Source organism: Phyllosticta capitalensis, assembly GCF_038381095.1.
Source record: "Phyllosticta capitalensis strain CBS 128856 chromosome Unknown BKA78scaffold_3, whole genome shotgun sequence".
Classification (NCBI taxonomy): Eukaryota; Fungi; Ascomycota; class Dothideomycetes; order Botryosphaeriales; family Phyllostictaceae; genus Phyllosticta; species Phyllosticta capitalensis.
The window spans coordinates 109258-130890 of record NW_027117441.1 but is presented as its reverse complement, the minus strand read 5'-3'; the positions used below and the strand labels follow the sequence as shown (position 1 = coordinate 130890).

The following is a 21633-nucleotide window of genomic DNA, read 5'->3' as shown; positions in this document are numbered from 1 at the left end:
TGCCAAAATTTCTGGGGTGCCAAGCCGCTTTACCCGATTAGGTCATGAGATTTTGAAGGCTGCGGGCGACTGGAGTTCACCACCATCACCGCCGAGCTGCAACCTCTCCAGTCCTACCTCACGTCGACCAAGTCCACCGCCGCCATCATGTCTCTCGCATGCCAGTCCACCCTGCGCGCCTGCGCCCGCTCCGCACGTTTCTCCTCCGTCCGCGCCTCCACCTCTAGCGTCGCCCGCGTTACTCGGAGATGGCAGTCGACAGAGGCCGCCGCCGCACCCACCAACCCCAAGATCGCCAACATTGTCGACCAGATTAGCCAATTGACTCTGCTGGAGACTGCAGACCTCGTCTCTTCCCTCAAGGTAACCAGCCGACCCATCAATTGACCGCCGCGTGCCCAAACAGTGTCACTCACGCCTCGCTCTTCGTCCAGACGCGCCTGAACATTCCCGACATGCCCGTTGGCGGCTTTGCCGCTGCCCCGGCCGCCGCCGCACCAGCAGAGGCCGCTGCCGAGGAGGAGGAGGCCGCCCCCGTCGCCCAAGAAAAGACGCTCTTCACCCTCAAGCTCCAGAGCTTCGACGCCGGCGCCAAGCCCAAGGTCATCAAGGAAATCAAGAGCATGCTGGGACTGAGCTTGGTCGACTCGAAGAAGTTTGTCGAGAGCGCCCCCAAGCAGATGAAGGAGAACGTGCCCAAGGATGAGGGCGAGAAGATTATCGAGACCATGAAGGCTCTGGGCGCCGTCGTTGTCATGGAGTAAGCTTTGGGCATCTGGTCGACACGGCATCATCTTGGGACACGTACGGCACAAAAGGAATGGAAAGCTTCGTCTCGGCCGCGACGGCGGCGTACAAAGACTGAGGCAAGGCGCGGTAGAGGTGTTTTGGCTGTTATGATAAAATGGCCTGACTATGTACAAATACGGTCGATGGCCAGTGGGCATGCTGAGCCCAGGCTAGAATTTCTCCAAATCCGAATCCATCTGAGCGGTCCTCGCTCGAAACGCCGCTTCCATGCTTTTTCCATCAATCCCTCAAGAACGTGACGCCATACGCCTTGCCATGGTTCCAAAAGATCAAATGTCCCCAAACAGTTCCTCAGCAGTCGAGATCAATAGCTTGCCTCCGCTCCGCCGCGTCTTCCTCGGCGCCGGTAAAGTCGTCTTCGCCAATGTCACTACTTTCTTCCCAAAGCTTCTCAAACTCGCCGTCATGTTCCGCATCCACCTGCCAAATGACCTCTCTCAATCTCTTGTGTCTTTCTCGGTCTTCCTCGATTCTCTGCTCAATCTGCCTCTTGTCCAACCGTATGGCGCCGTTTCCACGCGGCGTGTGTCTTCCGCTGCCAGGCGCGCCATTCGTCGGGGAGAGCGTGGCGTGGGCGCCAGAAGTGTCGCGTTCTTTGAGGCTGTCTTCGAGCTCGGCGACGGTTTGGGGGAGCAGGACCTGCTTCTGCGCCAGCCCAGCGAGCACCCTGCGGACCACCTTGACGTTTGCTGCGCCGGAGCCGTCGCTCGGCGCCACCGCGTCCACCACTCTGACCATGTCGCGCTGCATCATGCGGACAAACTCGGGGTGGCTCTCGCGCATGGCCAGGTCGCAGAGATGCTCGATGAAGTACATGATGTTGGCGCGGTTATTCATATTATTCTGCGCCGTGTCAGTGGAACACACACTCTTGCCAACTGTGCGAGGCGTACTCTTTCCAGCTGCTCCAAAATGCACGAGTGCAGATCTTCGTCCATGTCGCGGTACTTGAGCGCATAGTTTGCGGCCTTTTGGGCCGACGTGACCGAGGCGTTGAGATGCTGAAGTTGGCTGGTGAAGCGCATGCGCACTTCAAAGGGGTCCGCCATGGCGAAGGACGGCGGTGATGGAGGAGTAGTGATGCGAAAGGCGGACGAGGATGGAGCAGCTGCGGTGATGGTTCCTGGCGAGTCGCGGTCCGCCTGCGCCCCCACGTTGCAATGACTCGCTCCAAAATATCAACACCACGTCAACTCAACATTGCCCATCTGAGCCCATCCAATTGATAAATCACCACCGGTTTTTCATCTTAATCCCGCCAACAAAACTCATACGACTACCATCATGGCGACTGAAAGTGATGCCGGCCTTACTCTCACGGTTCTGGGATGCGGTACGTATGCTCGATTTTCCAGTCACCATCCAGTTTGATATTGGGCCAAAACATTTCCATCATAAAAGCTCTAACACGCAAACAGGAACCATGGGCAACGCCATTCTTGGCGGCATAATGCAAGCCATCAACAACCCCAGCGGCGAGGCCAACGCCGACGAAGTGATTCCCAAGCGGCTGCCGACCAACTTCGTCGCCTGCGACGCATGGGACGGGGCGCCGGCGGCCATCCAATCCGCCCTGGGCAAATACAACCGGCCTCTCCAGGTTTTCGTCAACGACAACCTTTCCGGAGCGCAAAAAGCCGACGTGCTGCTGCTGGCGTGCAAGCCGCACATCTTCGGCGACATCCTGTCGGCGCCGGGCATGGCCGAGGCGCTGGCGGGCAAGCTCATCATGTCGATTCTGGCGGGCGTCAGCGTGCAGCAGATCGAGGCAGCCATCTACCCCAACGGCGTCCCGCAGGACGGCTCCGCCTGTCGCGTCGTCCGCGTCATGCCCAACACGGCGTCGCTGGTCCGCCAGAGCATGACGGTCATCTCGCAGCCGACGCCGCCGCTCAGCGCCGACCAGACGGCCCTCGTCACCTGGATCTTCAACCGCATCGGGCGCGTGGTTCAGCTGCCGCCGCACCTCATGGACGCGTCGACGGCGCTGTGCGGCTCGGGGCCGGCCTTTGTCGCGCTGGTCCTCGAGGCCATGGCCGACGGCGGCGTCGCTATGGGCATCCCGCGCAAGGAGGCCCAGCTCATGGCCGCCCAGACCATGAGGGGAACCACGGGCTTGGTGCTCGAGGAGAACAAGCACCCCGCCGTCCTGAGGGACCAGGTCTCGACGCCCGGCGGCTGCACCATTGGCGGCTTGATGACGCTCGAGGAGGGCGCCGTCAGGGGCCATGTCGCCAGGGCCATCAGGGAGGCGACGGTCGTGGCAAGCCAGCTGGGCCAGGGCGTCAAGAATGTCAATGGAACGAGACATTGAGCAAAAGGCGTTGGTTGGGGGGAGGGGAAAGGGGGTGGGTGGATCGAGGGAATGGAAAGGGGATGGGTAGAGGCAGGGGGCACTATCTCCCAAAAAGTTCATCCAACGGCCCATCACCATCCTCCGCACTCATGCCATCAGCGCAACCGCCCCATCACCGACAGACTAGAAGGTAACAAAAGCAATTTGACGTTGAATTTGAAAAGCCGCAAGCTTAGACACAGCTCGCACAGAATGGCAAAACAGTCTTAGCTCGTCATTCCTTGCGAAGAGGGAATATGCCTTTATCTGTCGTCCTCTCTTCAACACCTCGACCTACATGTGCACGCGCATATACAACACCCATCACAATGTCAACTCTCCAAAACAGGTCCCAAGACAAACAAGCCTACGCATCTTACCGCACCGCACCTCTCCCAACCCACCTCCTCCTACTACCTCCACCACCGGGGCAACCGAGCTACTATTGCCAATTGCTATCCGCCATCTGCCATCCGCCATCCGCCATCCAACAGCCACGCCAAGCGCATCCCAAAAACAATCAGACCAGCAAGAGCAAAAAGAGCGCACACCCCTCCATGTCCTCCACATCCCCCTGAGTCTCCTCTCCTCTCCCCCTCCCCTCCCCCCTTGAAAGAAAAAAAAAGGTGCAGACCGTCCAACAGCCGGGCTTCGCTGCCACTCACCATACCCACGCAACTACTAATCGTTGCGGCCGCAACGTGGTTTGTCCATAGAAGAGCGGACGGGGTTCCGAATTCTCCACGTGCTGTCGTCGTACGTGACTACTCAAAAGAAGTAAAAGGTTTATGATGTGTAACAAAAGAGATGGGGGAAGAGGGGTCAGGGGATTCTGGAGGGGCTAAGAGGGGTAGGTAGGTTGGAAGGCGAGCATCATGATTCGCTTGGAGTAGTGTGAGGTACCTTAGTGCCGGTGGTGGTGGAGGGGGTGGACGGGAGAATTTCATTCGACGGGAGCAAGGCGTAGTAGGTAGGTAGGTGCCATGTCCCGCTCCGTGCGTCTCTACCTGACATCCATACCTTACCTAGGCACCGACGTCGATTGCTCCGAGCATTTTGGTTGAATAGACACCACCGAACAAGAAACAGCTCTGGCATCTACGCGACGAAAAATCCACGGGAGAGAGAGGAAATGGGCGCAGATAGACGTCTGGCGGCGGCATTTTGAGGCTCATCTTTTAGCCGACTACGTACTACCTACTGGCAGTTTTGATATCGCGTGAATAATGGGTGACGTGGAGCGACAGACACAGCATGCTTAGCCACTCTGCTTGGCTTAGGTTTGATACGAGCGACGCGACGATACCAAGACATTCGGTTAATTGCGCTGGGCGTGGTGTGGTGTTGGGCCGGGAGAAGAGATGGGAGCGTTTTGCGGGGTAAGTAGGTAACCAGTAGGCCCGGCAAGCGTGTAAATGTTTATAGGTAGTCTGCTACCTACATAGCCAGTTCATCAGGCTGTTTGGTGATGATAGCGGCGGAGACAAAACTGGCACCGCACCGGCAAAACAATAATGACCAGCAGGCAGCGCAGATGTGGGACGCGGGGGGGGATGCCAACGGCTATGGGGATTATTGAGAATCAGCGAATGGCGTCTGCGCAGTTTGTGATAGCCTGCATTAGGAAGGTCAATAGGCAGAGATAGGCGGCGGCGTCTTGGGTCGTGATGATTGACCCGTCATGAGTCGTCGTCTGCGCCGGCTGTTAAGAGGCAAGATTGCCACGCTTTTGATTGGCTGAGTAGGTATGTTCTCCATGGGAACACGCTTGACGTTGTCGAAGAGGGTTGTCCAGCACGAGGAAGAGACAAATCTTGGATTACATGTGCGTGAGCGGGCCGGTCCGTGGCAAACGAAAGGGACCCCGGTTGATGGGAGGGTGGACTGAAGAAGAACAAAAGGCTGAAACGGAGAGAGCAGGCCACTGGAAACGGGATGGATGATGTGATTTTTGCTGAAGCCGACCGGTGAGCGAGATTTATGCGGCCATGTGGTGTGCAGAGAAGGAAAGGGCCAGACGTCGACTCGCGGGCAGTGCAAAAGACTCGACGACCCAAAACTGACGTCGACAGGGGAGCAGAGGCAGAAAAGGGCGAGGAAAAACAATGATCCTCTCCCCCGCGCGCGTCCCATCACTCCACAATCAGCCAAGTCGCCGTCCGTCTCACGCGACCGCCTGGCGACGTCCTCCCGGTCCGTCTTCGTGCTGGCTCCACCCTCACGTCCCTCTCTGCTGCAAGTCTGCTACGAACGGGACTGGGCCTGAAGAATGAAGCAGCAGATTTCGCGGCCGCTGGGCTGCAATGTCGCACGCAGAGCCTTGCAGTAGCCCACCATCAGCCGACGCTTGCGAGATGGACTGAGAGTACTAACTTTTCTAAATGTACGGACCGTTCGTGCCTTAGCTTCTACCTATGCTGCTGCGGCCAATGGTTATATATCAATTCCACCACATCCGCCCTTGAGTCTACAGCACAAAGTGATTGCCGAGGTCTTTTGATCGACAAGCTTGACCTCATACTACGTACCTCGTACCTCCATCATCGTCATTCTTCTCCGCATCTCCAACAGCCGGTACCTAGTTAGCTACCTAGCACCGCCTTGCTACGCTACTCCGCCCCTCGCCGCACTCTAGCCTGCCTCAAGTCATCATCTCATCCACCTCCGCCATCCCCCGCAGAACGGAACGCGCAGTCACCTGTCTAGCGGCGTGCCTTGATCACTCCACTTCCGTTCCTCTTACGACCACATTTTGTTGGTGGTAGAGCCCGCTGGAGAGTATTTACCCCCGGCCCATCTCCTCGTCCCGCCATGGCATCGCCTCGCCCGTTTTCCACTGCCGCCCGCGTCCACCCCGCAATCCCCGTCTTCCACCCCCAGATCGTTGCCAAGATGCAATCTTCCATCGCCTCGTCGCCCTCGTCTGCCGCACGACGAGTAAAGATGTTGGGCCGCAGAGTCGCGCTGCCTGCCACCGGCGTGCTTGCTTTGGGTATGTTGACGCTCCGTTCTCTCCTCACTCACTTCCATGCCTACCTGCCTACGCACCTCGACGTTGACCAGCTCCACGCGCTGCCGAGGCTGTGCTAGGCTCCCTTCCAGCAACACCACCACGTCGACGTCTTTGCTAATGCTCATCTCACCAGGCATGGCCGTCTCCGCCTACGTCGACAAGCGCCAGTACTCCAGCCCCGCCACCTCGAACGCACGCAGCGCCGCCGAGCAGCAGCAGAAGCAGCGCAACGACGCCCTCACCGCCGCATACGGCGACCGCTCCAGCCTCGAGGACATTCAAAAGGCCATGGAGATGTACGAGGTGAGCAAGCAGAGCAACCGGGGATGCTTTTGGGAGCTCGCAGCTGACGAAGAGAGCGCAGGCCGAGTCGAATGAGCAGCGGTGATTGTTGCCACCATCACCATCACCACCACTACATCCACGACCATCACTCTGTCTGAACTCTGATTCGACATTTCGGATCTTTCCTCTCTTCTCTTTTTTCGGCTGTCGATTTCCGGCTCGTCATCGTCGTCATCATCATTCGTCATCCGTCATTTCTTCTTTCGGGCGTTCGCCGCGCCGTCTTCTACAAGCGTTGGGATAGGTAGGACACCTAAGGATATCACCGTCAAGGGGGCAGGAAGGGAAGGCGTTGAGGGAAAACATGTGCAGCAGTGCTTGCATTGATGCAGGGATTCATACTGGCGTTTAGGGGTTTGTTGTTGGAAATTGGCATGTCTGTCGTCATAGGCGCGACTGACTGACGAGGTGCGCGACCAACCAGCCGCCTTTTTGGTCGCGTGCCATTTTGATACTCGTCGCCAGCAGTGCATACGTACTGTACTGAGCTCGGTCGTCCGTTGGATGCTGCAAGTTGGCGACTGGCTGGCGGCTGTACGAGAATCAATCCATCTTTTGAATAACAGCCAGCGGGTTTGTTTTGTTTTGTTTTGTTCGCCTTGCTCTTTCTGTGACGCTTCTTCGCCTTGAATGCCTTTAACCGCGGGGCTGTCCTGGTCGACTGGGAGCTGTCTTCACTGAGGACAGAAGCTGTTGGCGCCATGGTTACACACGCCGTCGTATCGCATGAGGCCAGAAAGCCTGGTGGGGCGATGAGAAACAGCAGAGCGGCCTTTGGGCTCTTGCGGGGTGGAACGGGTCGACTGCGCTGTGTCAATGCTGAGTGCTTGGAATTGAGCCGTTGATGACGGAGCCAGATCAGGCTTTGCGTCCACGACCTAGGCACGTTGATATCGTATGGCCGTGGTGGAGTTGGCGTGCACGGCGCTGTCTTGAGAAAAGCGCGAAAGAGTGGCACAGGACAGGAGACTTTCCCTGACAGTCGGCGCGTGTGTATGTAGCGCCATTGAAAGATGCTCCCGTCCCTAGAGAAAAACTGTCATTCGTTCGAAAATGACGTCGTGGTGGGAGCTGGTAGATTCTGGCAGAGCGTTCATCCGCCACGGTGGTTGCCGCAGGTTAGCAGCTCCACGGCCCCCAACTCGGCCATGACTAACCACCCCACCTCTTCCACGCCCTCCGCATCCCGGCCGCAACACCACTCACCACCACCTCACCTCCTCGCCGCATCATGAGCAAGTCTTTCCTCATTGACGTGCGCTCGCCCGCCGAGTTCGCCACCGGCGCCCTCGACGGCGCCATCAACATCGAATACACAGCCATCGCGGAGCTATCCGGCGACGCGCGCGTCGGGCGCGGCGACGCCATCGCGCTCTACTGCCGCTCCGGGCGGCGCTCGGCCATTGCGCTGGACACGCTCAAGGAGCTGGGGTACCGCCGCGTGCGCGACTTGGGCACGTTGGAGGAGGCCGACGAGACGCTGCGGGTGGAGAGGCAGCAGAAGGAGCAGGAGGAGCAGCGGGGGAAGACGGGGAAAAGCGTGGAGGAGGGCGAGAGGAAGGGGGAGCAGGGCGCCGCGGCGGATAGGAAGACCCTGGAGAGCTCGACCAAGATGCTTTTGGATGGGTTGAGGGCGCTCGAGTAGGCCGGAAGTGCTGGAATGGAGCGGCGTGTGACTGGAAGACATCCGACACGGCGTGCAAGAGCTGGGAGTGGGCATGGTCGACCACCCGTTGTTTTCGCCTTGGAGCACTTGGCGCCATCGATGCTGGATGAGGATTGTGGACCTTGTCTGCCTGTGGTCGCGGGCTCTGCATGATGCTAGTCAAGGAATTCGGATGGCAAAGTCCGAGCCTCTCGCCAAGCAAGAGCTAGAAGATGTGCGCAGAGTTCGCGAGCAGAGCAGGCCCGGCGGGCAGTTGCAGCACGTCGCCAATTTGGAATCGTTTTCGTCTCAGCATCAATCCGGGATTCGTCATGGCCAATTGGATCCCGAATGTCGACCCGACCTCGTCTCGCCAATGCTTGCTCTTCACCCTTGAGGATTTGGTCCACTCCGTCTGCACCTTTCCGCCATGAGCTGACGGCTTGAACTTCTCATTCTTCTGTGACAGAAGAGGCTCACTGCAGCGGAAGTCAATATGCCGCTCGCTTGCCCTGGTCGCCTAATATGCGCGCGCCTCCCAAAACGAACGCGGAGGACAGTGGCCGCCAACTTTTTGGAGGAGGAGTTGTTTGGAAATTTGTTTCCTTCACGACGACTAGGATGCCGTCAATGTTGCACCGCAGGCCGTCGGATGTCTTCAGCTCAGACACAAACTTTTGCCCTTGGCGTGCATGTCCTCGTCATCATGTGGTCAGGCACACGCCGTTGGCTGCAAAGAAATTCGTCTGTATGCAGTCTTTCCTCAAGCCGTTGTTCGTCCGTCCTGCGTGATGAAAACTATACAGCGCAACGCCCCGTGCAAAAAGCACTGCTCATGTCACACAGCACGGGACGTTCAATACCTCCAACATCCGTCATGGTTGCTTCTTCACCTCAACATGGTCTCGAGGTCGTCTCGTCTCGCTGATTGGCGGCAATTCTCTGCCCCCAGCCACCCGCGCCTGAAGAAACGACTGCGCAGCGGCCAAGCTCCGTACAGTACATACGTGACACTCGGCCATCTCGATCCTCAGCCAGCCCTGTACAACAACAGCCCTCGCCTCTCGTCGGTCACCATTGGCCGGACGATTCTGCACGTATCCGCGCGCCCGCATGGCGCCGGCGTCTCTGCACCCTTGTCAGGGCGCGCCGCCATCTCCCACACCTCGGCGGTCGATGGCGACTTTCTGCCCGTTCCTGCAGACTTTTGGCCGTTTTGCGCACAGAGGCGGGCCCTGCGATCGCCGCTCCGCCCCGCTGGTCACTGGAACCAAGCATGCCCGGGTTCTGGGGAGGCCGAGGGCGTCGCTACCGGGGTCGAGTGCTGGCGATGGCGGCCTGCCGGCCAAGGGCGCCGTGCAACGTCTTGTGTGACGTGTGGCGCTGCTGCTGCTGCTGCAGCCGCCCTGCGAAGCCTGCCTGCTGCATGGCTGAAGATTATGAGCTCATTGGTCCGCCGTGCCCCCTTTTCCTCCGAGAATCGTTTGGCAAGCGAGACGATGCTCGCTGCCCTGGGTGGTGTGCCGGCACATGTTGGTATCCGCCTTTCCTTTCTGTCGTCTTTTTTGCTTTTTGCGCCTCGGCCTCGGATGCCGTGGTCCGTTCTTAATGTGACGCCCCCGACTGTCATACGAATGGCGCTGGCGCTGTAGGTATGCTGGGGTGGACGGAGAAAGCAATGCGAGCATAATTCTATTTACCCCCTGGCGAGTGTCGAGTGTCGATTGACAGTCGTCATGTCAGGGCGAAGTAGACGGATGTGCAATGCATCTACTGCGTCGATAACTAGACGACAAAGTTTGCTGCATAGGTATGTCGTCTAATCTAAACAACTGAAGTGTCGTTCCTTTCTGCGCGATCAGCCTTTTTGAGCTACTGTGTACCCATGCCCACCTGAAGGAGTATACTGTCGCGAACCTAACCCTTAACCCCTCCCCTGATCGCCTCATCCCCCCCCCCCCCCCCCCCCCGTCTCCCCTCCTCCACCAGGCAGTCAACGCCCCCTCCCTTTGAACAAACCCTCCGCTTCACCTGCTCCGCGCTGCAGCAAGCCGTCTGACCGCATGCATGCATGCATGCGCCACACCTCCCTACTTAGCTGCCCCACCTCCGTCTTTCCTCTCCTCAAACGAGAGACGTACAACAACGGCTGGCTGGCTGCGTGCGTGTACAGCAAACAAAACATGTGCGTGCATTGCGTGCGTGCGTGCGTCGTGCCTTGAAAACGGTAAATAGTGGTGTGTCACTTGCTTGCTCGCGGCTGACGAATGAGCGACGTACCTAGACGACGGTCCTTCCTTGGATATGGATGGGGGGAAAGGGGGCCGCCGTGTTTGTGAAGTACGTGTCTGTCTTATCCAAACGCACTCCACTCCTGGTGGTGGCGGCGGCAAGTTGCTGAGCATAGCAAAGCGTAGCGTATGGTGTGGCCGTGACGCGGCGGTTCCGTTGGCTTTTTGCTTTGTTTTGCCTGCTTACTTGGTTGCTTGCTTATGTGAAGATTTCTTCGCGGGGGCGGGGTTGATCAGGGGGGTGGGGTTGGAGGGGGAGGCGAGGAGGAATGGCTGGCTGGCTGGCTGGCCGTACAATGGAGGCGGCGGAAGGAAGGAAGGAGGGAGATGAGTAGACACAGAGATGGAGAAGACGGGGCACGCCATATTACTATTCTGCTTGCTTGCTTCTTGTTCCTAGCTCCTACCTGCTGCGTCGTCTTGGGTGTTTTGTCCCGGTGGTGCAACGACATGGCGCAGACGGACAGGCAGGCAGGCAGGCAGGCAGGCAGGCAGGCAGACAGGGAGGCACTCAGCCTTGACTTGGACTTGACTGATGGATATGTCGAGGGAGAAACTTGAATAGCTGACGTTGCTTGCTGCGCTCGCTTGCCCTGCCCTGCCCTGCCCTGCCCTGCCCTGCCCTGCCCTGCCCTGCCCTGCCCTGCCCTGCCCGTTTATTCTCTCGTTCTTTCGTTCTTTCGTTCTTTCGTTCAATTCGCAGCTCCTTCGCTACATCTTGTCTTGCTTAGTTTCTCTCTCCCCCATCCTACCCTGCCTGTCTTATGGCACGATCCATGTAGTATCAAAGCTGTACAGATAGCTAGGGTGTCTACAAGTCTATTTGCCGGCAGGTAAAGGCAAAGGCAAATGATGGATGGATTAATAGATCAGGCTAGGCTGAGTTGCTTGAAAGGAATGACTGAGCCAACTATCAAGGCGCTAAGATAAATCTCAAGGGGGGACAGGCAGTACAGGACCCAAGTCATGTTAATAGCCTTAAAGAATACACCAACAGGAAAGAGCAAGGACGAAGATTCGGACAGATTGAAGCAACGAATGAGGGATTAGGACGAGAGAAAGAAAAAAAAAAAAAGAAGGGGAAAAATGAGAATAAAATAATTAGCGAGTAGTGATCGGCAGGGGGTAGAAATATTCCAAAGCGCTTACCACTCTCTAGTCAACGCAAAATTTAAAAATTTGAATCATCACATTTAAGATATCATCAAGCTTGTTTAGGGTATACATGTGTACAAGGTAAAATTGGTCATAGGTGCCCACAATAAGAGGCGGTTGGCAGTCCCGCTGTATTGTTGTAATGATCCGCTCGTATTTAGTCATCTGGCTTGGGTACCTAAATATATGACCAGGGAGTTGCTGAGGATTTGTATTGGAGGGCTTTCCCTTCACCCTTCTTAATTTTTGTAACCTTGTGTTTTCGGGTCTGTTGGGCTATGCTGACCCTTTTCCGCTCCGTTGGCGTTTTGCTGGTCGGTCGGTGGGTTGGACTTGAGGAGTAGTGGCAGCAGTGTGGATAAATAGTGGTGGGGTCGACTGCAGATATGGGACACATTGCATCGTCACTGACAGCGGAGCATATACAATGCGTACGGAATATCGAGTCGTTCAGTTTTTCATCTACTTGCTCTCCAGAACACTATGCGGCAGACAGATGGGTGTCATCCATGGTATCACATCTCACCCCCTCCCGCTTTCCCCGGCCCTCAATTCCCCTTGAACACCTCATTGATATTCTTCTCAATGCCCTTGTACGCCTCCCTGACAGCAGGACAGTAGTGCTGCCTCAGCAACATGCCCTCCCACACCGTGCTTGCAAACGGATTGCTGGCCTCGAGACGACCGCGCCCGCCCGCCAGCAGCGGGTCCCACACGCCGTCGCCCTTGCGCTCCTCCGTGTTCCATAGCGCGGCGACCTTGCGGCCGTGGACGCGGGTGACCTTGCTGAGGAGGGCGAGCAGGGCGCGCGTCGATTTCTCGGGGAGGTGCAGTGAGATGGTGAGGAGGGTTTTGGTAAAGGCGGCGAGGCGAGTAGGCGGGACGGCGCGGATGGCCGTGTTGGAGGGGAGGAGGGTCGATGAAAGGGCGCGTAGGAGGAGGACGGCAGTTGTAGAGGCGTTGACTTTGTTGTTCGTGGTGGTGGCGGAAGAGGAGGTTGGGTCTGGCAGGTGGAGGGACGTGGCTGACAGCTCAATGTCGGCGTTGATGGCTGCCGGGTACAGCGTGCGGTAGAGGTGCGTGATGAAGAATTCCATGTCCAGATGCAGCGCCGAGGCCGCCTTGGTGGCTTCTTGTCCTTGCAGCAGGGCAAAGGCCGTGATAACGCAGAGCAGCGCTTCCCGCGTCGCATTGCGCGCGGCAATCGACGCGGCGTCAGGGTCGTCCTCCGCAGCGTCCTCGTCATCAGCGAGCGAGTTGAGCTCTTCAGCGTCGGTGATGAGCTCCTTGAGCGCTTCCAAAATGTCGCCGAAAAAGTCTTGGTTGATGAGATGCGAGTACCGCGCGAGGCCTTCGAGCACGGCGCCCATGAGGCTCGGCGTTCGCGCCTTGAGGATGCGAAAGTACGCCACAAAGACGAGCTTGAGCGACTCGGACTGCATGCGGTCGCGCTCCTCGTGACTGACGGCCGCGTCTGCCTCCTTGAATTCCTTTTCAATCGACTTTTGCTCCTTCATGAGTTTGCGCTGCTTCTTGGTACGAAACTCCTTCTTTTCCCGCTTCTTTCCCCGTGGCTTGTCCTCCTCGGTCTTGTCAATTCTGTCGTAAGAGCCCTTGGAGGAAAACTCGGAGAGGAGACGCAGGTGGAGAAATGTATTAAGGACGGATTCGTGGACGTTGTAGTGACGGCCCTTGATCATCTTGGTAATCATCTGAACGGCTTCCAACGACGCGTTTCCGTCTTCGTCTTCTTGAAACAACCTTTCTATTGTTGAACGGCATTTGACAAAGTCTCCGTCGATGGACTTGGTGCTCAATTTGTCGACCAAAATCTTCAACAAGTCACCCCGAAAGTTGAAGTGAGGGACTTGGAGGAGCAGGTTACATGCGCACCCAATGGCCACCGTAGCCAGACCGCGCACATCGTCAGCAACGTCCGGCTTGCTGTTCTTTGCGCATTGGGCCAATGTGGAAAGATAGTCCTTGTAGCCATGCACCAAGCTCTGCTCGAATGCCCTCAGTTTCTTGACGTCCTTGGAAATTTTCTCCTTGAGCGCATCCTCTCCCAGCGCGCGGATCCTGTATCCTGGGATAATGTCCTTGTACACGGCAGCCTGGGTAGCCAGCGCCAGCTTCTTGACCGTGACGTTGCTCGAGTCTGCGATTTGAGCCAAGTGCTTCAAGGCGCCAATGTGCTCTTCCGGGTCCTCGTTGATTGACTCTGCAAGCTTTGCCAGCTCTTCCTTGGCCTCGATTATTTGCTGCCGTGCCGTCTTGACTGGTTGGGCTTCCTCCGCCTCCTCGACTTCGGACTCGGCCTCGTCGCTTGATGTGCCCAGAAAGCTGTCATTGTCCTCCTCCTCCTCCGGTTCCGGCTCGGGGGCGGCAACTTGTTGGATCAATCCATCCTGAGTCTTGATCGGCAACCTGTTTGTGTCCTTCTTCTTCTCAAGCTTGCGCGGGCGCTGTTCGTAGTCCTGCTCTTCGTCCCAGCCAGCGGTACTCTTTGCGGTTCCCGACTTGGCAGATTTTTTGGTTGCGGATGGATCGTCGTCCGGCGGCGACAAGCGGCGTCTTTTTGCAGCAGGCATCGAGGGTGGTTGGGGCGGGCGAAATAGTTGCTGCGGGGGTGTATGGTGCCGCAAAAAATTCCAAGAGAGCAGGCGCGATCAAAAAGCGGGATGCAGGGCGGTCAAGCTTTCTGCCGGCCGCAAGCTCGCATTAGCCAAAAAGTTATTTCGACATCCAACCAACAACACCGCACCCCGACAGCCTTTCCAGCCGCTATCGAACGGCACATTTCAAAATGCGGTCGCTTACCGAAACCGAGACGAAGACGCTCTTCGAGAAGCTCGCCAACTACACGGGCCGCTCGCTCAACAACCTCATTGCGCCCGCCGTCACCTCGGGCGACTCCAAGCACGACGAACGTTACGTCTTTCGCATTCAAAAGGACCGCGTCTACTACGTCCGCGAGTCCATTGCAAACCTTGCGACCAGCGTCGCTCGCCCCAACCTGCTCTCTCTCGGCACTTGCGTGGGCAAGTTCACCAAGACTGGCAAGTTCCGCCTGCACATTACCGCTCTGGACGCCATTGCTCCCCATGCGCGCTACAAGGTGTGGATCAAGCCCAACGGCGAGATGCCATTCTTGTACGGCGGAAATGTGCTCAAGGCGCACGTGGGACGGTGGAGCGAGGACTGTCCGGAACATCAGGGAGTAGTTGTGTATGCCATGGATGACACGCCGCTGGTACGTTCAGGACGATCTCAACCTTCTGGACAACAACTGACTGCTTGCAGGGCTTTGGAGTCACTGCTAGATCGACTGCTGAAGCAAGACGCCTGGATCCCACCGGTATTGCTACGTTCAGGCAGGCCGATATTGGCGAGTACCTGAGAGAGGAAGACACGCTCTTTACCACGACTTGAGCTTTGTCACAATTTTTTGCAATTCGACATTCTGACCGCTGGGTCTGATTATCCCGCGGAAAATCGCCACGCAAAAAGAGGACCAAAGCACGCGTCGAGAATTGTGCTCCGGATTGTCCCTCACGAGAGATGGGGATCTTTGAATTATTTCGGCATGTGGGTAGGAAAAGAAAAGAAGCATCGGGCGGCGTTTGTAGGCGCGTACGGCGGACTACGATCTTGATCAATTATACCACCAAACTTGTTCTTTCTACTTTCCAAACTCGACGTTTCATCATTTTCCAATCTCTGGCCCTGAGAGCCAAGTCTGCGTCATATTTTCCATGGCCGTGGTCGCTCTCAGACATTGCCCAAGAAATCTCATGTTTCGCTTTCCAAAAGATTGTCACCCAATTTATCCCAGTCTTTCCAAATCAACCCAATTCTGTCTCATGATCATTTCCGTCGTTAGCAATGCCCGAGCTAATCCCCAGTAAACACCGCACAGCTAGGGCGCACATTCATCAATCTCGAAAACGCCCGCGCACACGCGCCCCCACGTTACACGGCATGTAAGCTTCAGCGCTCCTTCAGCCCACGCAATGCCCAGCGGCAGAAGCAGAAACAGAAACAGAACAAGCAGGGGAAAGGCTCAGGGGTGCACGAAAAATCTGCCAGCCTGCCAATCCGTTTGACAGAAATTCTTCTTGCTGCAGCCGGGAGCACAGTGGCAAGCAACGGCTTCCCGCCGCAAAGCAATATCAGCCATGTAGCTACGCCTCTCCGCAGCTCCGCACCGTACTGGTGCCCCCTGTTCGAATTCTGCTCCTCGCACTGCAGCGGGCCGTCGTCCTGCCCGTGGTTGCGTTCTCATGTCTGTTCCCTCCGACCATTCCGCCCTCCGGAGAATGTCGAACACGGCAAAGCAGCAAGGCTGCGACGTATATGTACGCTTGTATGTATGTGTAGGGCGACTTGCAGCGGGACGGGAGGCTGCGTCCGTCGGGCGGGTGTCAGCCAGAATCTGAGGCAAGCAACGAAATGCTCCTTTCTGCCGACGAGGCGGGCGTTGGCAAGGCGAGTCGAGTCGAGTCGTTTCGAGGGATGTCGGACGGCTCGGCGCAGGCGTGGGTTGCTGCGTGCCTGCTTGCGTGCGTCTACGCGACGACTCATTGCTGCAGGAAGGGCGAAATGATGGAGGCGGACCACCAAGTCATCGCTTGGGTACTTGCTGCTGCTCTCGAGCTGGCATGCAGTGCAGTCTCTCCCCCTTTTCTATTTCTTCCATGCCATACATGCATGCATAAGGTTCCGCACATGCAGCTTTTGCCCCCCCTACCCTCCCTCCTCTACTCTAACTTCGTCTTGGATATGCAAGCGCCGCGTGCTCGCTCAGCCAAAATTCATCAACTCCCCAACACCTGCACAGCCAGCCAGCCAGGCAGCCATTTACGTAACTGTCGCCACGTAGGTGGACAAGAGCTGAAGTTCGGCATCCAAGAGGCTACCTGCATACTCTGGCACCGATTACTCCGGCCGGTGAGGCCAAGGTCCGGGATAGCAAGACGCCACGCGCAAACCGACGTCTGTCTTCAGCCATGCCACTGTTCGATTCGGTTCAGCCTTGTCCATCCGTCTGTCCGTGAGCCCTCCGTCTGCACGTCTGTCTCCGTTCAACAGTGGACGAGCGGACGGGTGGGCGGAATGGAAGGGCGGACGGCCGGGTAGACGGATGAAAGAATGTCGACTCCCGTCTCGACTCTCCGAACCTCCTTTGGGATGCCGCTGCATACGTGCTCTCCCGTCGACTGCGTCTGCATACCAAGGTAGCCGGCCGAGCCGCCGCAAACGAAAAAGAGCCACAGAGAGGAAGAAAGAGAGGGCGCATCTCGAAGAGAGAAAATCGGACCCAGGAAGAACGGATCCGGCCTGATTCGACGGAGCAGCTCTGAAGAGGCAGGACCTTGAACCAGCGTAGCCAGTGTGCATGTAGACATTCGAGCCGTCCACCCAGCCATGACCCATACATACTACTTCTACTCCAAGAAGAGTCGTCCATCTTCGAGGTGCGAGAAAGCACAGAAGCAAGCAGATTACCGTCTTCCTTGCCGCTGAGTCCTGTCCACGCCGCGTCAAGCTCGGATCCATAATCTCAAGCAAAAAAGACTAGTAGTCTTCAAACAAAGCTCCAGCATCCCATCCGATACGCGGCTCCTTTTCCGCAGTGGTGGCACAAGAGGACTACGTAGCTTCCTTCACAGATGATTTTTCCTTTCTCGCAACGGGCATTCAGTTGGTGCTTTTTCCCCCCTCTCGCTCCACCGTCGCAATTATTGTCTCCATCGTTTTGTTATATTAAGCACACCCCTGCGCAATATTCGCACGTACCCCAAAAGCAAAAAAACGTGAAGAAAAACAAAAATGGCGTGTGGGCTCCGCTTCCTCGGCTCCGAGTTTTGTGTTCAAACCGAACTATCGTATTGATCGATCCCACATACATACGTACACATGTGCACCTTTAAATGGACTGTTTCTTCGTGGATGTGGTTGCTTTGCTTTTTTCTTTTTGAGATGCTGGTTTGATTGCGTTTAGCCATGCGCGTTTGGTATTGGTGGCTGGGGGCCGGATCGTATGCTTGTGGAGCGGGAAAAAGGAAAAGAAAATAGAGCAAAGTCAGTCAGCACCCGAAACGAAATGACAGACTCGACGCTCGACAAAGGCGACGCGAGTGAGTGCGATGGACGATGCAATGGGAGCGTAATGTAGCGAGTTGCGACGTGTCGTCTACCGCAAACGCATCTATGTACAATACAAAGCTAAGCTCCGCTCCCTCCTTCCGTCCACAGTTAACCAAGTCCAACCGCACAGCCAGAACAGCCGATGAAAACCAAGAAGAAGAAAAAACAAGAGCTCTGTCTGTCTGCCTGTCTCGATCGAGAGCACAGAGAGAGACTGTGGGAATCAATGAGCCAAGCCAAAGCCGAATGAATGCCAATGGTGATGATGAGATGCAGCAAAGCAGCAGCAACAAGACGGGGGGAATGGGATGATGAGTCGGTCTCTCGCAGAGCAATAGTAGAGTGATGCCAGTCGAAAAACGGATTAACGCCGTAGAAAATGCCGTTGAGCGGTGGTAGGTAGGCGTTGGTACCAACGCATGTCGTGACGCTCAGCCAACAACAACAACACAACGAGCGACGCTGAGACTACCGAGATATCGTACAAAGACGGACCGCAACAAAACGCATCAAGTAATGGGGGAAAGAAAAATGATATTGTTCGGCAACGTCAGGCCTGCTGATGAGAGGTTGCCGTGGTATCTCGACTGCGTCGTGGCGACTGCCTACTAATAGATGCCCTGGGTGCGGTACTGGAAAGTGTCGTAGCTAGCATTGTCGGGTCAGTCAGGTTCTCTTCTGTTCAGAAGGGCAGCTTACAGCCTGGTGTAGTAGCTTCCCACGCTCTTGGCCACCAGCTCCTCCACAAACGTCTCGGCCTCCTCCTTGCTCAGCTGCAGCATGAAGCGCGCCCGCAGCGCCATCACTGCTTGCTGTACTCCGGCCGCAAAGCACGGCATTTGACTGCTCTTGCCCATCATTTCGACCAGCATGACGATGCGGTCTGATTCCTTCCTTAGCGCTTGGAAAGCTTGCTTGCAGAGCGTCTTGAATAGGCTAAAACCTGGAGACGTGAGGCCGCCGAGGACGTCGACATAGTCTTGCGTCAGCTTGAAGGGCGCTGCTTCGAAACCCATGCTACCGGGTGTGTTGGACAGCATGAAGCCAAAGTCAATGTGCACAATGTGGCCCTGGTTGTCGACGAGAATGTTGCCGTTGTGTCTGTCCTTGAGCTGGAGCACGTAACAAATCATGCTGTAGGCCGCAAGGGACCTTGCAAAAGCATCGACGGCGGCAATGTGAGACGCGCTCTCTGGTTCGCCAAAAGCGCGCACAAAATGGTCGCGAAGGGTAGCGATGCGTTTGCGAGGGTTGGCGCCAGCGGCAATGCTTGCCAATGTCAAGCTGCGCTTGAGCGAGTGCAGAGAGACGCCATTGGTGATGGTCTCGATAAGACCAGATGATTCGCCCGTCACCAATATCCGCATGCGCTTGATCCACACTGGCACTTGCGCATCTTGCCAGATTTTCGAGCACACCTGGATGAGTTGGCAGGCAAAAGCCTCTTGTCGCAAGTCCGCTCCAGTCTTGACAATGACGCTGATGAGGTCCCAGTTCTTCATCCACCCATACGGAGAGGAGCGCCTTATGCGCTCTTTCTTGGCAGTCCACTCCTCACCAAAGGTTGCAGCGCTGGGGTCATCGCGGTCGCCTCGCCTTTGGACTCCTCCCGTCTTTTGGTCATTTTCCATTCGCGCTGCTCCTGCGCTCGTGCTGGCGCTGGGATCTATGGCTGCATCTTCCAAATCCTCAGGCTCAGCGCCAATGGCATCTGCCTTTGGTTCCGCCATGATGCTGTCAAAAGTGGGCGCATTGTTGACTTCGTCAACGTAAAAGCTCTGCTCCTCTAGACTCTGCATGCTTGAGATGATTTTTGCCTTGATGGCAGCCACCTCGGCCTTGGGTCGTTTCGAGCTGCTGTTTTCGAGCTGTGCGAGCATCTGCGCGGCCGTCCGCATGTGCGTCGCCAAGGCGGAAAAGTCTGGCTGATCGGGTGCTTGAGTTTTGTTGGACATGGGAAGCGTCATCTTTCGAGGTACGGGGCTGTTGGTCCTGCTCGTGCCCATATCCGAGCTCCTTGAATTGGACATGGTTCCCAAAGGAGACATGCTCTGTGTACCATTCGGAGACCGAGCTTGACTACTTCTTGTACTACCGTACCCTGCAGCAATCAGGCTTGCACTCGCCAATCCGTTCACGAGCTCATCCTCGTCGGGATCTCTGATGAGCAGATCCTTGCTCCCTAGATCACCATCCGTGGGCTCGAAAACGCTGTCAACTCCCGAGTCTGGTGGCTGGTCCGGGTCCGGGATTATGGTGGGTCGTGAGGAGTCGGAGATGTCGAATAAGCGGCGCTTGTTGGTATCCTTTTCAGAGAGCAGCTTGACAAGCAACTTTTGGTTGGCCTCCGTATCCGGATCAAAATCAAAATCGTCTCGAAGCACTTCCACCATCAACAGATACGGCACACGCTCAGCACTGTTCAAGCTCGTGGCCTCTGCCGGGTTCAGTCGCACGATCCGGTGGTGCTTACTCTGAGCGGCTGACCCGCCCTCGAGAGTCGGAGGACAGATAAGGGGTATGTCCACCTCGGCCGGAAGGTCCTGTGCAATAAGAGCCAGCTCGGCCCGCAACGCACTCAGGCGCGCAGGCTTCGGCACAACGACCAATCTGTTGGAAATATCCTCCAGCGCACTCAGAAACTGGGTCTCGCTGCGGAAATAGTTTGACCGCAAAATGTGCATTCGCTTTGCCCTGGAGAGACCGCTTGGACTGGCGGTTCTCGAGTCGTGCGAATGTCGGCGACTCGGTGATTGAAGCCAAGGCGCGAGGCCCGCTGTGGCCGGGGGTGTTGGTATGGGAGAAAAGCTCTGACTCCGGAAATCTGGAAGAGATGCAGAGCTCAACCGCGCCTCCGCATGAGTCGCCCTCATCACTTGTGTCGATGGTCGTGGAGGAAGATTGCGCGCAACCTTTGCCAGCGGTTTCGGCGGAGGGCCTTCCAGCTCAAGCACCGGCAATTTTGTGCGCGAAATCGGGGATGTTGGTGATGGCGGGCCTGCAGTATTGGACGCACTCCGGTCATGACGACTTCTTCTCTTGGGCGGATCGCCAACCGTGTTGCTTCGCGACAATTTTTGAGGCTGAGTTTGGGAGGCATCTGAAATTGTGTCGACCGTGAGCCTAGGCTTCCGCGCCTGCGCTACCGCCAGAGGACCGGCATGTCGAGGAAGGAATGGCGCCGCAACACTGGCGAGTATGATGCTCGAAAGAACGGTGACGGGCAAGGCGTTGTCCTTGATCTTTTCCCTGCCAGCGGGTTCGTTTGCGCCAAAGACGATGCTCTGCACCTTGTTGTAAAGCCTGCGGCATGTTTTGAAGGATTCGGACTGGGGGTTGCCGGCGAGGTCGTGGAGATAGGTTTGGAACAGCCAGAAAGTCTAGCCAGTCAGTATAGGGAGCTGGCCGGGGAGAGGACGCGGCAGGCATACGAGCAAAGCAGCATTGACGGATTCCTCGCACAAGTCTATGATGAATTCCTCGAGGGCCATTGACTCGTTCTCGACGCTGATGAGCAGGTGGCAAAGTTGGGGCAGGAAGAATTCAATCTCCTCGTACGAGAATTGGCGCAGCTTCGAGCAGAGGGCATAGTGAATGCCAACGTGGTCCGCATAGCGGCTTTGGGTACATGCGAATTAGCAGAAGTAAAGTTTATTGCGGAGAGGCGGCGGGGGTTGGAGACGCACGACAGGTACGCTACGCTGAGTGAGGGATCATTGTTGAAGTGATCCGACTCGATGAAGCGCTCCAACAGGCTCCAGCTCATCGGGAACAGGTCATCGGACGTGCGGCGGCGTGGTGAGAGGTGTAGCGTAGCGGGCGTCGAAGGACATGGCTGGCTTGGCCATGGGCGGCCGCGCTGCAAGGTGGTAGCTGGAGAGGGCGAGTG

The 21633-nt window shown here is 56.7% G+C and overlaps 11 protein-coding genes across 11 annotated transcripts; 7 read left to right on the top strand and 4 right to left on the bottom strand.

Moving 5' to 3' along the window:
* Positions 1-234: 234 nt before the first annotated feature.
* BKA78DRAFT_243538 (mitochondrial 54S ribosomal protein bL12m) lies at positions 235-764 on the top strand (the record flags this gene model as incomplete). Its single annotated transcript, XM_066883960.1, has 2 exons — positions 235-363; positions 435-764. Coding segments are annotated over 2 exons (459 nt in total), but the record flags the coding sequence as incomplete, so codon positions are not given.
* Positions 765-1101: 337 nt separating this feature from the next.
* Positions 1102-1859, bottom strand: BKA78DRAFT_247605 (CTD kinase subunit gamma CTK3-domain-containing protein; the record flags this gene model as incomplete). Its single annotated transcript, XM_066884312.1, has 2 exons — positions 1102-1653; positions 1704-1859. 2 exons carry the CDS (start codon positions 1857-1859, stop codon positions 1102-1104), a joined length of 708 nt encoding a protein of 235 aa, XP_066746088.1.
* Positions 1860-2000: 141 nt separating this feature from the next.
* BKA78DRAFT_263619 (pyrroline-5-carboxylate reductase) lies at positions 2001-3159 on the top strand. The gene is made up of 2 exons (XM_066885442.1): positions 2001-2143; positions 2229-3159. The coding sequence occupies exons 1-2, from the start codon at positions 2095-2097 to the stop codon at positions 3122-3124; spliced, it is 945 nt and encodes a 314-aa protein (XP_066746087.1). The 5' UTR covers positions 2001-2094; the 3' UTR covers positions 3125-3159.
* A 2797-nt stretch (positions 3160-5956) lies between these two features.
* BKA78DRAFT_293285 (uncharacterized protein) lies at positions 5957-6536 on the top strand (the record flags this gene model as incomplete). Its single annotated transcript, XM_066886190.1, has 2 exons — positions 5957-6137; positions 6292-6536. 2 exons carry the CDS (start codon positions 5957-5959, stop codon positions 6534-6536), a joined length of 426 nt encoding a protein of 141 aa, XP_066746086.1.
* Positions 6537-6659: 123 nt separating this feature from the next.
* Positions 6660-7470, bottom strand: BKA78DRAFT_91654 (uncharacterized protein). The gene has a single exon (XM_066893966.1). It carries the CDS (start codon positions 7204-7206, stop codon positions 6772-6774), a length of 435 nt encoding a protein of 144 aa, XP_066746085.1. The 5' UTR covers positions 7207-7470; the 3' UTR covers positions 6660-6771.
* Positions 7471-7734: 264 nt separating this feature from the next.
* Positions 7735-8148, top strand: BKA78DRAFT_293284 (Rhodanese-like domain-containing protein; the record flags this gene model as incomplete). Its single annotated transcript, XM_066886189.1, has 1 exon — positions 7735-8148. One exon carries the CDS (start codon positions 7735-7737, stop codon positions 8146-8148), a length of 414 nt encoding a protein of 137 aa, XP_066746084.1.
* A 563-nt stretch (positions 8149-8711) lies between these two features.
* Positions 8712-10086, top strand: BKA78DRAFT_91641 (uncharacterized protein). Its single transcript, XM_066893965.1, has one exon. The coding sequence runs from the start codon at positions 8841-8843 to the stop codon at positions 9798-9800; it is 960 nt and encodes a 319-aa protein (XP_066746083.1). The 5' UTR covers positions 8712-8840; the 3' UTR covers positions 9801-10086.
* A 32-nt stretch (positions 10087-10118) lies between these two features.
* Positions 10119-10938, top strand: BKA78DRAFT_307880 (uncharacterized protein). Its single transcript, XM_066887902.1, has one exon. It carries the CDS (start codon positions 10453-10455, stop codon positions 10768-10770), a length of 318 nt encoding a protein of 105 aa, XP_066746082.1. The 5' UTR covers positions 10119-10452; the 3' UTR covers positions 10771-10938.
* A 732-nt stretch (positions 10939-11670) lies between these two features.
* BKA78DRAFT_335539 (nuclear export protein Noc3) lies at positions 11671-14225 on the bottom strand. The gene has a single exon (XM_066890223.1). It carries the CDS (start codon positions 14183-14185, stop codon positions 12143-12145), a length of 2043 nt encoding a protein of 680 aa, XP_066746081.1. The 5' UTR covers positions 14186-14225; the 3' UTR covers positions 11671-12142.
* Positions 14226-14400: 175 nt separating this feature from the next.
* Positions 14401-15026, top strand: BKA78DRAFT_350604 (60S ribosome subunit biogenesis protein Nip7; the record flags this gene model as incomplete). Its single annotated transcript, XM_066891028.1, has 2 exons — positions 14401-14847; positions 14898-15026. The coding sequence occupies 2 exons, from the start codon at positions 14401-14403 to the stop codon at positions 15024-15026; spliced, it is 576 nt and encodes a 191-aa protein (XP_066746080.1).
* A 3326-nt stretch (positions 15027-18352) lies between these two features.
* Positions 18353-21510, bottom strand: BKA78DRAFT_248832 (phosphatidylinositol 4-kinase-like protein PIK1; the record flags this gene model as incomplete). The annotated part of the gene is made up of 4 exons (XM_066884427.1): positions 18353-18392; positions 18444-21124; positions 21176-21362; positions 21431-21510. 4 exons carry the CDS (start codon positions 21508-21510, stop codon positions 18353-18355), a joined length of 2988 nt encoding a protein of 995 aa, XP_066746079.1.
* Between the last annotated feature and the right edge of the window lie 123 nt (positions 21511-21633).